The 13,866-nt window shown below is 41.1% G+C and overlaps 2 protein-coding genes across 10 annotated transcripts in view; one reads left to right on the top strand and one right to left on the bottom strand.

Moving 5' to 3' along the window:
- LOC128135122 (cohesin subunit SA-2-like) overlaps positions 1–10,918 on the top strand; it is a 62,253-nt gene extending 51,335 nt beyond the window's left edge. For 5 of the 8 annotated variants that reach the window (XM_052773684.1, XM_052773686.1, XM_052773685.1 and 2 more), the window contains 7 exons: positions 266–367; positions 1,669–1,823; positions 1,921–2,049; positions 5,900–6,090; positions 7,097–7,271; positions 8,285–8,378; positions 9,904–10,918. In XM_052773684.1, the coding sequence (XP_052629644.1) occupies positions 266–367; positions 1,669–1,823; positions 1,921–2,049; positions 5,900–6,090; positions 7,097–7,271; positions 8,285–8,378; positions 9,904–9,912 (855 nt within the window). In that variant the 3' untranslated portion in view covers positions 9,913–10,918. Of the gene's footprint in view, positions 1–265; positions 368–1,668; positions 1,824–1,920; positions 2,050–5,899; positions 6,091–7,096; positions 7,272–8,284; positions 8,379–9,903 lie in introns of those variants that run through there. The other 3 variants (XR_008232948.1, XM_052773688.1, XR_008232949.1) reach the window with 3 other exon arrangements.
- A 1,316-nt stretch (positions 10,919–12,234) lies between these two features.
- Positions 12,235–13,866, bottom strand: part of PPP2R3B (protein phosphatase 2 regulatory subunit B''beta) — a 53,941-nt gene continuing 52,309 nt past the window's right edge. For both annotated transcript variants that reach the window (XM_052773691.1, XM_052773692.1), the window contains exon 13: positions 12,235–13,438. In XM_052773691.1, coding sequence (XP_052629651.1) covers positions 13,294–13,438 — 145 coding nt within the window. In that variant the 3' untranslated portion in view covers positions 12,235–13,293. The remainder of the gene's footprint in view (positions 13,439–13,866) is intronic.

Here is a 13,866-nt window from a genome sequence, read left to right as displayed (position 1 = left end):
CTGAGGAGGCTTTGTTCTTTTGTTTTAATAAATACTTAACAATTTCAGTGTAACTTTAATCCTCACATTACTCTTAAAGGAGCATACCATTGTTTTGCATATGAAATAATATAAAAAGTCCAGTTTTCATATTTTAGCTTGAATGTTCTGATATTGGGAGTGTTTTATGAACTTCTTGTGTCACATGAACAGTCATGTGTTTTGTGTACTCCCAGTGCTAAAGAAGGGGAATGATAATTCTCATTTGTTTTGTTGCTGTTAATAGACCTACAATGATTTTGGAGACATCATTAAAGAAACGCTAAGCAAGACGAGGCACAATAACAAAATTCAGAGCACCAAGACACTGATTCTCTGTCTGCAGCAGGTAAGATTAAGATTAAAGCAAAAGGCTAGGGGCTCTTATGACAGCTGTAATCATATTGGAGTTTTTTACCTACCTTGTCATAATTATTCAAATTCATTAAAAAACCTAGTGGAAGAAATAGTTTCCTTGCCTGTACTTTCTATGTGTTTTGGTTTTGGATGTCATAATTAAAACTCCTTTCAAATCATTCCACATGTTTTAAAATGTAATTTTGTGCACATTTTTTTTGTCTTGTTTTTAACCTTCAAATGCGTAGTGTGTTAGGACTGATGTGAGATTATGGAGTGTTTCCTGGGACATGGTAGGTGTCTCTTAACAAAGGTTAAGGATATTATTCTGTGTTTTACAGACTACCTCCATTCCTATTGAATTTGAGGAACCACAAACGTGTCTGTGGCTGGCCAGCTCTAATCCCCAGTATTTTCAGTATTTTTTTCTGGAAGAAAGTGGGTCACAGCTCTTCTGAAGGGTCTCAGTTGCTGGGGCTTGCAGCTGCTGACTGATGAGGCCAGTTAGCTATTTTAGCAGCTGCTTGTGCCAGCTCTGCCCATGACCAGAGCTGCTTCTAGCTTGGAGTCGTGCTGTAAGCCACAGAACAGGCTCCTCCCAGGGGGTACTGATACATGAGCTTTGCTTATTTCACACACATTGCCAGGGGCTTAGATCTGTGAACTAGCCCCTGAAATCTGAGCTTAGATGAGGCTAAGCAGCATTTGGCTACATTTATTCTGCTGACATAGTCAGGACTTCGTGTTTAGGTATCACATAGACAACAGGCCCTTTTTGGCTTTTGGTTGACCTTGAAAGTTAACAGGTTGAAGAGAACAAGCTACCTCCATGTTCTGTTAGGAAAAAAAACCCCAAACAGAGTTGACTGGGCTCGAGATGTGCGCTTGACCCAGTCTCACTCTCACCAAAACTTGCTGCTTTATATCTGCATTCTGATATTCCGAAAGCCTCTCAAGCAAATTAGGCCTCTGGGGTTTGATTCAGAAGTCCCAACAGGAGATGGGGTCAGTGGAGCTGTCATCTTCAGGAATTAGTTCTCTATTTATGCACATAATTTTTTATTTTTATTTTTTGATTTGTGCCCATCTGTTAAGCACAACAGTGTCCTTTGTATCAGTTCCTTGTCGTTGTTCCAGTTGTGTGCTTCTGAAGCACATGACTTACCTGCTCTTTTGTAAGGCTTCCGTCTGTGTAAGCTAACTGTTGCTTGCTGTGCCTGTCTCTGTGTCCTCCTGGTGCTTTGTTTGCCTGTAGGATTACATATGGTTGCTTATATAAGACTTCTTTTGCAGCTGTTTCAGACACATGCAGAAAGCCAAGACAGCAGTAGCAGTGTGGACTTCTACTCTGCTTCCTTCACAAATATGAAAGAACTTGCTCGTCGCTTTTCACTAACGTTTGGCTGGGACCAAGTGAAATCTAGAGAATCTGTAGCCATGATACACAAGTATGTGTCACATAACATCACTTTGTCCGTGGTCATTGCTTTTGTTAGTTGTCTGTTTTATTACTCTGCTCTTTTTTTTTTTTTTTTCTTCCAATAGGGAAGGGATTGAATTTGCTTTTCAAGGAGCTACTGGAGTAGGTGGAAAATGCTTGCCTCCTAACTTGAGCTTTCTGTTAATCATCAGTGAATTTTCCAACAAGCTGCTAAAGCCAGACAAAAGACTAGTGTAAGTTAAGTTCTTGTACACTGTCATACACAGTTTGTGTTTTGTGTATCCCTGTACATGGGACACTTGACCTTCAGTGTTGCAGAAGTTGCTCAAGGGCTTTGCAGAGAACCTTTGAAACCAATCTGCCCCTAAGGCTGTTAGTTTGAGAGACACTCTTGAATTTTGTAGTAGCAGTTATTTCAGATTGTATGTGCAGTATTCATTCTAGATATTTTTTAGACATAGTTGCGGCCACATATGGCAATTCTTCTCAAGGAAAGACAATGTTAATTTGGTGGAAGAGATTTGCAACTTGACTGGCTAGTGGAGTGGCAGGAATGCTTTTCTGAACAGAAGTGTAAAGCAGAAAAGATTGAGGAAGAGGTAGTGCCCAGATCATTATTTTGTAACAATCTAATTCTGCAGCTTCAGGACTCAATTACATGAGTTCCATGGAATATATTTGGAATAGAAATATACATGACATTATTCATAATGTGGATATTGAAATTCAAGAATTTACTATTTACAGGGGATGCCCTGATCCATTTGGGCCTGTATTTTACAGTCGTTTAAATATTTACATTTAATAATATAAGAATGATAGCCTTATTTTGGCATTATGGGGCATTATGCATCTGAACAAAGAAATGTATGATTATGTCTCTTATTCTGTTCTTCACCTGCCTCAACTCCAGTTGTTTTTGAGAAGGAAGTAATGTTCTTCCTTTTATTTGACCTTTGTCATTACTTCTCTAGTCAGCACTGCTTATTTTGGATCTGAATCTCTGCACTTCAGTCTTCTATTTACAGACACTGTAAAAACTATTGCAAAATACATAACAGGTATTTCCCTTTTCCTGAGAGTATATTCGAAGACATGGGAATGTAAGATGAAACATTAAGACACATCTGCCTTTTTTGAGTTTCTGAGCAAATCAGTCCAGTACCTGACAAGAAAAGTTCCACTTTGGAGAAAAAGTCAGCAGAAATGGAAAAAAACCCAACCATCACATCTTGCTGAGCTCTGTGTAACTTGTTTGCTACTGTGTCACTTTGTCTTAAATTGGAAATTAACTTCCATGGGGATCATCAATCAGTTTTTACATAGCAAGGGTCAAGAGTGGTAAAATATCTACTTTCCTGTTACTTTACCTGACAAACACAATTTATTAGCGATTGCCAGCTACCCAGACAATGTATTTTAAAAAATTAATTCAAACCCAAAATGCAAAATACAGAAGAATATTTGACATATACTGATTACAACCCCTGGTAAATGTAAAGTGGATAATCTATGGGTAGTGATAACTTCCCTTTCTATTCTTGCATTTTTCTGGGGGAGAATCTTTGAGATCTACGACTAGAATTGGTTTTCATAGAACCATAGAAACACAGAATGGTTTGGGTTGGAAGGGACCCTAAAGATCATCTAGTTCCGACCACTCTGCCATGAGCAGGGACACCTTCCACTAGACCAGGTTGCTCAAAGCCCCATCCAACCTGGCCTTGAACACTGCCAGGGATGGGGCATCCACAGCCTCTCTGGGCAACCTGTGCCAGTGCCTCACCACCCTCACAGGGAAGAATTTCTTCCTAGTATCTAATCTAAATCTACCCTTTTTCAGTTTAAAGCCATTACCCCTTGTCCAATCACTACATGCCCTTGTAAAACATCCCTCTCCACCTTTCTTGTAGGCCCCCTTTAAGTATTGAAAAGCCACAATGAGGTTTCCCCGGAGCCTTGTCTTCTCCAGGCTGAACAACCCCACCTCTCTCAGCCTGTCCTCATAGGGAAGGTGCTTCAGCCCCCGTTTCGTACAGTTTCTGTACAACTCTGTCCACGTTGTCTGGATTTTAAAGAGCTGTTATCATCTGTGTGGTGACACTTGTGTAGTAAGTAGATTTCTGTTAATCCATCCTTGAAAAAATTTGTCATTTCATTTACCTCCAAGGAGTAATTTTAATTAAACACGAGGAAAATATTTCATCATTCATGTGGGCAGATTTAAATCTGAATCCTGATAATTTTTTTCATAGGGCTATATTTAACTTCTTGATCAGAGGTTATATACCAGAAGTGTATTCCTGAATGTATTAGATACATTCAGGTAGGTTCATTCATTGAAAACTCTTGTGGGAAATACAGAACCTAGCAGGGAATGCACTTTGACATCAGTTGTTCCTGCTTTGGACCTTCCTACTGCTGCTGGGATCAAATGGGAAACAATAAAATTCACAAGGGGGGAAATTGCAATTTTATCCACAACTACATTCAGACTGTTTCTAGAGTAACAGTTTCTATTCTGGGAGGCCTAAAATGCCTTGCAGGGGCTGGAGATTATATTTCCTCTTAGAAATATTTAGGTTTAGCTCCATCATAAATTACTGGATGGAATGTTTTAGGTCAACATGAACTTTCAGAAATAAACATCTGGTTATTTTCATTTTTATTATTAATCATAGGATTGATGTCCAGATCTGTATGTTAACATATGTGAATGTACCTGTAACAGATGAGATACAGAATATGGGCATTTGTTAGAAAGGAGTGTATTTCAACACCATCAAAGTATATGGATTTTAACCTCCTCCCCTGTAATTGCCCAGGCTGTAGCAGTAAAATACCTGACTTGTCAATTGCTCTGTGCCACAAAATGCACACAAGAAATGAATTATTGAATAACAAGCCGCACGAAGGGCCTGATTCCAGAATCAGTAGGAGTCTTTCCATTGACATTGATAGCAGTTGGATTAGACCCTAAAACAGTAGTTACAATACATGCTTGTTTGAAACCAACAAATTCCATTACCAGGCTTTCTTGATCCCTGGGGCCCCCAGAGTCCAGGACTCTAATTGTTTCGGAGTCGGTGCTTACCCTAACCTCCTCCCAGCACTGGTTTTCTTGTTTTGCAAAGCGAATGAAATGTCTGATATTTTCCAGGCCACACTCCTAATCAAAGAAAGAATAATATACTGTACAGGCTGGTGTTAAAACTGTCACTTTTGGTATTTGCTAAGGTGAGGTCTGTTTTAACAACACTGGGCTTGATTTTGAAGTGATGAGCTGTAGCTGAAATGTAGTGAATATCCAGTTTCTAATCCTGAGTCAGACTTTGGTTCTCTGGTCTTATTGTTATAAAGTAGGAATGGGTCAGAAAGACTTTGTCAGGAATGTCCTGTTTTTCAGAAGGAATGTTTGAAGGAGACCTCTTTGCTCCAGAAAAGGTGATGGTTTCACCTGGGATTCAGGCAGGCCCAGTGTCAAGTCTCTGGATTGAATCAGACAGAACAGGGATTTGAACCAGTGTTTCCCACATCCTGCGTGTTGTCACAGCTGCAGAGCTGTTAACTGCTTCTTGCAGACACTTGAAATTTTATTGGGAGCCTGAGATAATTGGATTGAGTTTGAGATCATATTAGAGAAAAGTGGTTTTATTGGTTGTTCTCGTTTTTAATTTTGACCAAACAGGTGCTCATGGTGTAAATACCCCGTTTCCTGACGTGCTGTACTATTGAATCACAAGGATCATCTCTCGCTTGGGATCTCCTTTGCGTTGCAGTCCATGAGGCAGAAAAGGGCCGCCAGGAGAAGGAAATTCTTTCTAGAGACTGATGTAATTCTGTAATTCCTGTGGATCTAGTGTTGTTTCTAATGCTAAAATTCAAGCACTCTTATAGCTTTGAAGGCATTTGCATTTTAAATATTCAGATATTTCAGAGAAAAGGGATGCCCTTTCTTTTTCTTCGACAATTCTGTCTGCACCTTTGGAGTGTAAAGGGAAAATACCTTTCTAGCAATACCTTCCCTAGATATTGAGGGGAAAGATGCTGAGTTTTCTTACGCTTGCTTTTGGTTTTCTCCAGGTACGCTTATTTACAGAGGTATATAGCAGAACCACTGCCTTGCAGAGGAGACGAATGGCAGCCGTTGATTTGGTACAGAAACTCTTTATTGGCAAATGAAGATGAGGAGAGCTCTGTCCTCGGCAGTTCAGGAGAGTTGTCCCCCGTGGGCACATCTAAGATGTCTTCTTTTAAAAGGAAATTGTCTAATGGTATGAAAACTTCCCTGTTCTGGATCAGCTGTATTTGCTTTGTCCCAGCTAAAATGCACTTCGTGCTTTGCATTAGCAGTACCACAGTGTGTTGGATGTTGCAGACTTTCCAGTTTGAACTGTGGTTTTTGCCTTCAGCTTTGTTGTTGTTAAAGGTCTCTTCATCACTCAGTAGCAGTCAGGTTGGTCTGGAGACTTTGAGTGAGCTGAATTCAGATAATCTTGAATTCTGCTTTGTACTGAGGTCTGGCATTTGTCTGTGCCATTGAGGCTTGGTTCATTGCTTTCAGTTGTTAAGTTAAGGGCGTTGTTGCTTTAGGCCCTGTAGGTAATTGAGACAGGAGAGGTATTTCCAGGAGTTGACTCAGGTGATCTGGGCCAAATCATATTCTGGGGTCTTTCTCTCTGTTGAATTTCTAGGAAGCCTGTAAGATTATACTCCTAACTTAGAGTTATAGTCAGGTGGGCTGCATCTAGGCTTTAGCAGCTCTCATGGACTTCCAACCCATAATGCACAGATATGGTGGAACTTAGTTAAATGTAGTAAAGCCATTATGAAAACAATAGCCAGTAAAAATGCTAAGTGCTATGGACATGGGCAGTTGTATGTGGAGGAAAGGGAATTTTTCTAGAGCGTCCTTTAGTTTCTTTCTCATCCTTTCTCAGAAATTTTCTTTTCAGTGACTTGCCATCAGAATGCTTGTTCATTTGTGTCCCAAAGGCCCTCTTTTCTTGAAGGTTATATAGACTCAGCAGTACTGATAGCACTTATGGACCAGGGCCAAGATCGTAAATCTAGATTGCAAAAATGACCAGTGGGCAAATTGAATGGATTTTCTTTTATGTGGCTTTTAGCTTGCTCCCTCAATAAATGAATGCTTTGCTCCAAATCTCCCTCTGAGCTTGGCCCCATTGCTTCACTGCTGTGGGGAACATGTTGGAAATGTCCATCTCAAGACCTCTGGGTGTGAGGCTGAAGAACGAGTCTGTTCACTGTCTGTTACAGGGTCTTTGCCTGTAACCAGCCAGACTGAAGCAGAAGGCAAAGCTCCAGACCTGCAATGTTCTTCCCAGCTTGCCTCTGCAGAAGGGAAAAGAAGAAAGAGGCTGAAATCTCGAGAGATGCACTTGCAGGAACATTTGCCATTCCTTTGTCCAGGAGGGCTGCAAAGAAGATACTGGTGAGAGTTTTATGTCTTACAAGCTCCTTCGCTTGTCCTGGTATTGACAGTTGGGGTCTCTATCCATCTCTGCTTCTGTTTTTTGTAATACTTCCATGGGCAAAAGGTGTGTGCCCCTCCTGTCTGTCTTATGGGCTGTGTCCCAAGGACAGGTTGGGTTTTTTTGTTAACTCAGTCCAATTTCTATATTTGCTGCTTTAGCCTGATTGTCCCCCACTGTGACAGGGCTTCTGTGCCTTCTTGGACTAATATCCAGTGTGCAGAGAAAAAGACAAGGAAGGAGGAAGGTTCCCTGTCCCACTTCTCTTGTCTCTGGTCCTGATAAGAGGGCTGTGGTGTTGGTTACTCCCTGGCTGTTTGCTGCAGCTGAACAACGAGTGTTTTCTGCATCTCTGGAAGTGAAAGAGGATTCTTGTCTCTGCAGATCTGCTTTTAACTACTGTGTAGCTGGTGACTTTCTTTTAGAGACGTGCATGTCTGTGTGCAGCATGCACACATGCCTGAGTGTAAACCCCACAGAACATGGATGTAAGAGAGGTATTGCAGAAATAGAGTTTCGAGTCTACTTTTGAGCTCTGTAAGGCACTCAAAGTGGTCAGTTGGGATATTTTCCTTTAATACTGTTCATTTATTGACGTGTTAGGTGCCATTTCCCATATTGGCAGGTTAAAAGATGAAACACAAATCCCAGAAAGACACATGCTTTTCCAGGTTTTGGGACACTTGTTGAATGGACCTGGTGAATACAAGTAAAATAGAACAAAAATTTATTAAACATGAAGGTAGCCCCTGTTTAAATGAGTGTTTTGTTTCTGAACTGCTTTACTGGAAATTCCTCGCAGCATAACCTGTTTCATACCTGGGAAATACTGGGCCAGAAACTTTGGGCTACCTTACATGGATATCTCAGCAGCAGATCTTAATATGTGAACTACTCTGCCTTAAGCACACTTGTGCAATGTGCAACCTCTCTTATAAAGTTTCTCAAGACTCAGCTTTTTTTTTTTCCCCAGCAAAGATGAGATTAAGACAGAAGATGTCTCAAAGAAGAGTCAAGCAGAAGACACAACTGAAGATGTTGATGTTGATGTTGTTAGTGCAGACCAGGTAATTCCAGCTTGGGTTTTCCAGCTCTGAGGACAGCTGTAGTTGAGGTGGGTGAATGGGAGTTCAGAATCTCATGTGTACCCATCTAGCAGCAAAGGAGCTGCTCTTTTGTGGCCCCTTTCAGGCTGAGGAAAGGGGTTTTCCCCTCTTCCCTTTCCAGCTGCAGCTGTAGCCTCCTTCTTCAGCTTGATCTGCATTTTTAAGGCAATTCTTTCTGTAGCATCTAGACATCCTTATGTACATTGAACACCAGCTAGGATGCATTAAGAGGAGGGTCCAGTTTCCTTTATTCCCATACTGGGTAGCTTCTTGATTAAGAGCCATTTGCTGCAGTTGCTTCATGTTACTGACACATTGCAGAGATGGTACTGCTGCATGGCCTGCAGGGAATGTCTGCTTCAAAAATGGTGTTTGTGCTGTGCTGTTTAGATTGAAAGATTCGGACTGTGTCTGATCACTGGTCAGCCCAGGGCTCTTGCTGGAGTGTCCCTTGTTTCTTGCCCTTTTCCAGTCAAGGCTGTTGGGGAGATTAAATTTTCCCCAAACCAGCTGGGGATTTGAAGGGAAGCTTGGAGTGGCAGCCAGCATAGCCTGGGGGTTGTCTTGTGGGCACTGGTTGCCTTTGGGATCAGATAAAAGTTTGACAAAACTGCAGCTGTCTGCCTGGGTCTCAGCTCAGCCCTGGAATGGATACTTGCAGCAGGGAAGGACTTTTAGCCCTTTAGGCCAGTGGAGTGCAAGGACTCAAACAGGGTGTTTTACGCCGGGGGTCTTGCAGCAGTGACTGCACTCAAAGGGGGAAAATAAAAAAGAGGCCATGAGGCTTCCTGTGCTGCAGCTAATGTCAGCCGATGCAAGGGGCTGAATGGTTCCTTCAGGTTTTTCTGCTGTATTTCCCCCTGCTTTCTGAACTTCTTACAGAATGTAAACCCACTGTTTGGCAGACAGGTTTTTTGCAGTGATTCAGGCAACCCCGTGATTTCCAGTGGCTCTGGTTATCTGGGACCTAGCAGCCACATTCAAAGACCTTGTATGATTTTTGACTTTTTTTAAATGAGTTTTTTTCCTGTTGAGCAAATGGTTTCTCTTCATATTTGAGTGGTGGTTTTATTTTTTTTTTTTTTAAAGAGGACTACAAGGAAAAAGGGGCTTCTACCCTTTCTTCCAGTCATATGCCTGTTAAAATGTAGACTGCTTGGACCATGTGCTTGGAGCAGCTCCTACTGAAGATAGATAATAACAGAATTTAAATCCATGGACCAAGACTGAAGCCATATAGAAAATGCACTACTTACTTATTTAGTATGTATGTGGCCTTTCCCTGTAGTGACTCTTCAGGGCTCCCTGTGGTGTAGAAATGCTTCTTTCTTTTTGTGGAACCTAAATACAGTGCTTTCCAAGAGCCAGCTATGGTCAAGCTGCTAGTTGGTTAGATGCTACACTCTCATTCTGATTCCTTATGTGCTCTTCCATGATGTTTTCTTCATAGTATGAGACTGACAATCTTTTTTTTCTTCTGGTATAGGACAGTTAAGATGATGCTGAGAGGATAAATGGAAGTGAAGAACACACTACCGTTTTTTTCTGCAAATTGTTTAACTGAAAATGGGGTTGTGATGGCATCAACCAAGGCAGCAGGAGATAGGTATCAAGTCAAATCTCTGCCTGCCACCCAGAACCAGTTACTAGCACTGCAGTTCATTTCTCCACATTGCTGTTTGTGGGCATTACTGATTCGGCTGTTACGCTTCTAAGGTTGTGGGCGTTAGTGAACATCATTACTCAACTGCGTCCTGGTCCTTGATGCTGCCTTGGAAAAATTCCCAACCTAAGGATTGGAATCAGGGTATTGACAACTATTGAGTCAAAGACTCTCTAAACTAGATGAGACAAGTTTGCTCAGAGCAGCGTGGGGGCAGTGTTCTGCTGGATGTATTCTTTACCATTTGAGATAACCAAGATGGATATCTACTTGTTTCCTTCTACCTGACCCTGGGGAGAAAGGAGCCTGGCCCAGCTGCAAACACTGTGACCTGCCGGGTGATGGCAAGTGACTTGGCAGTGCCATTTCCTGCCTGTAAAACGGAAAACCTGGATCAAATTGTCTGAAAGTATTTCTAAATTCCAGTGCTTACAGCGATGTGGTTAGTGGTCTGTGGGGATCAGGACATGTTCCCAGAGACTTGCGTCAAGGCTTCTAAGTCACAAAGAAAGAGGGGACCACTTGACTGAGTATTTTCCTCTGGAAGAAATCCTTCATACACAGCGATCGTGTGGTATTTACTTGGAAAATACAAAGCCTGAAAAGACCATGTAAATAGACTGTAACTATTGCCCTTCAAAAGTGGTTTTTCCAGAATTTGCAAATAATCTTCACTCAAGAGTGGTCTAGAGGCAGTAGGCTGGGGAGTGCTGGCTGCTTTTGCTGACCCTTTGTCACTGCTCCATGGAATTGTACATTGTGTTAATTCTATCATCAGCTTTATTTTTTTATATATATATATAGTAACTGTGTAAAATAAACTACAGAACTGTTGCTATCCATTAGTACTGAAAGTGCAAGTGATATTCCGACACCAAGTCTGGAGAGAGAACAGCAGCAGTGCTGCTGGCTTTCTAGACTGAGAAGTGAGCGCCCATGAACATGGAAGTGAAAGCCATCACTGTCTCCCAGGTATCACATAGCCTGAAGCAGCAATAGTAAAACCATTATGTTTCATTTTGTATGAAGTATACAGTAGGCTAATGCAAGGGGAGAGGTAGCACTTCACAAGACAATGCTGATTCTCACCCAGATCAACTTGTTCTCAGTTCCCCTGTGACTTGGTGACGTTTCCCTCATCCACCTAGATTTGTGGATCTAGGCCTAAACACTTACCAGGTAGGCAGAATACAGCTGGACTAAGAAAGCAGTTATACCTGGGACCACATCAAACACGCTGATGCTTTAACTCTTGTAACAAAGGACTAGGGATGGGGGGTATCCTGAGGGGAGGTACAGTAATGTTTATAGTTCATGTCCTGCAAGAAAAGGCACTTCCACAATAACAAACCTGCTCTGCTAGATCTGTGCAAATCCTTAGGAAAAAAGGGACTTGGTTATCCCAAGTATAATAGAAGGCAGGATTTAACAAAGGGGCAACAAAGCTACAGGCTCTGCAGAAGAGACCTACCCTGCACCATAGCTCCATTGAATGGGGCAATGTCACTGTGTGATGGCAACACCCATGGCTGTACAGTGCCCATTTACAAGCCCCCTTTTTAAGAAGGGGGGTTCCAGCTGAAGGGTTTAAGGTAGGGAAAAGCAGCAGGCCACCACCTCTCAAACAGCAGCAGCAGTTCAGGGTCATCTAGAAAGTCAGCTGGTCATCCTTTCCCACAGCACCTTAGGGAACAGAGCTTAACGTAATTGCTCTGTGTACCTCTACTGTTTAAAAACCCGAAACCATGGGCAAGCAGTGAAAGGTATCTGACCAACACTAGAGAAATCTGACATTGATGAGTTTCAATTAAGATTGGAATAATTAATCAACCCTGATTTTATTTTTAAAAATCCTTTGAGTGCTACTAAAATGACTTGAGTTTCCTTGGTAAGGTACACTAACTGAAGATACACAGGTTTGCAAGTTCCCACATGAGATGGTGTGATGAGTTGAGTGGAACAGATTTCTCTGTGCCACGTCCAGCTGCTCAGCAACACTGTCTTTGAGATGAAGAAAGACCTGCTAGAGCTTGATGGCCTCGAATATGCAGCTGGTGTAATTACCCAACCAGACTGCACACATGTGTAACCCATCATATCTTAAATGCTTCTTTAATAGTAGGAAGTTAAGTATGCAGTACATAATAAGAGCTGTTTAATTACATATATGAAAATCTTTATTTGAAAATACAAACATGATTTTTAAACATTTTAACAGATCTACACTGCAACCAAAAAATAACTTACATCTTTTTGTACACTTTTTCTTTTTTTCTCAAAATCTGTTTAACAGTAAGAGTGAGGCAACAATTTCAAGCTGCTGTGACACTGATGAATATCCATGGAATGTGTCAATAGCAAACAACTGAAGGGGGGACAGACAACAGCACTGAATGCCCACAACAAATTAGTGCACATCACTGATCAAGTAACATTTATACAAAGGATTTTAAAAAAATTGGTTCCTTCTACATGAATTAACACACTCATTTTGGATCAAGTATGAACACTAAACCAGACTTCATTATTAAATAATCTTTTTGTAATGAACATCAATGAAAAGACTGAAGTTTAAAAGGGCAAGCAAAATTAAAGTTGGGGCAAACAAGGACTACACAGAGAAGAGAAGCAACTTGTCTCAGGCGTTCGCTTTCCTTGCGTGCCAATACGCTCAGCTTTTCAAATGAAACTGTTTGTAAATGAGAGCCGGATCACGCACTCACAGTCATGTCTCTTCCTTGCCAAGGCATAAAACCCTTAGGGCTGTCTATGAGCATATAAGCATTGCAGGCCAGGTATAAATTGTCTCCTTACCTCCCACAGCAGGACAGGAATACCTGTTCACATATGGGGCGGGGATGGTCAGTGCACCACACATCAACTTCAAGAAAATTACACAGTTCTCTTAAAAACAGTAGAATACTTTTCTCTAAAGTCAAATATTGTTATTCTTCCAAAAAGGAATTATGCAACATCTGTAAATAAATATTTTAATCTATTTTACAAACTATAGACTATTGAATAAATACAAAAAGTTTCATCATTCCATACAAATGCGCTTCTTCTATTTAAAAGGTAGTGTAGTGATTAAATATTTTTAGCACAAAACTAAGCTGACTTCCTGGAAACAAAACCCACTGAAACATACAGGTGTGTAGCAGACCTGCTGCAGACTGTCCCTTCTCTTCTGCAAGTGTTGACCGTAAGCAATGACTACTCAAAGTCCTCTTCATAGTCATACTCATCCAAGTCTACATCAGCCAGATGGGAAGGCATTTCAAAAAATGGTCTTTTTTCCATTTGATACTTTAGGACGTTGGCCTTCTGATGGTCTACAGGATTCAGTTCTGCTTCATACCTAGGAATGGGCAAAAAAAGAAAATGAAGGACTCTAGCTATGTCAGGAAGTACCTAAAAGTTTGAACATTAACAAGGCACCTGCGGGAAGAATATAATTTCCAATATTGTATATTTACAGTAAAGAAACACGTAACCAGAAGCAGCACAAGGTTTCTCTAATAATTAAATTTAAGCTAGTTTACTCTCCTACCACATGCAGAACTTCTTAGTGAGATATGCAGCTTTACTGAAAGGATTCAAGGCACATACTGCTCTAGTGGACTACTCATAAGTTAGAAAGGTCAAACGTAAGACTTAAGTACTTGACAGAAACCCCTCAAGTTCTTTTTAAGAAAGCTGAAATTAGGCTTCATTAGGAAGAACAAACTACACCTGCAGTAGAGACGACAAAAGAGAAAGAATGCTGAATTGAAAGTCTTACTAAAA

Source organism: Harpia harpyja, chromosome 22, assembly GCF_026419915.1.
Source record: "Harpia harpyja isolate bHarHar1 chromosome 22, bHarHar1 primary haplotype, whole genome shotgun sequence".
NCBI lineage: Eukaryota > Metazoa > Chordata > Aves > Accipitriformes > Accipitridae > Harpia > Harpia harpyja.
This window is presented reverse-complemented; position numbering and strand designations above follow the sequence as displayed.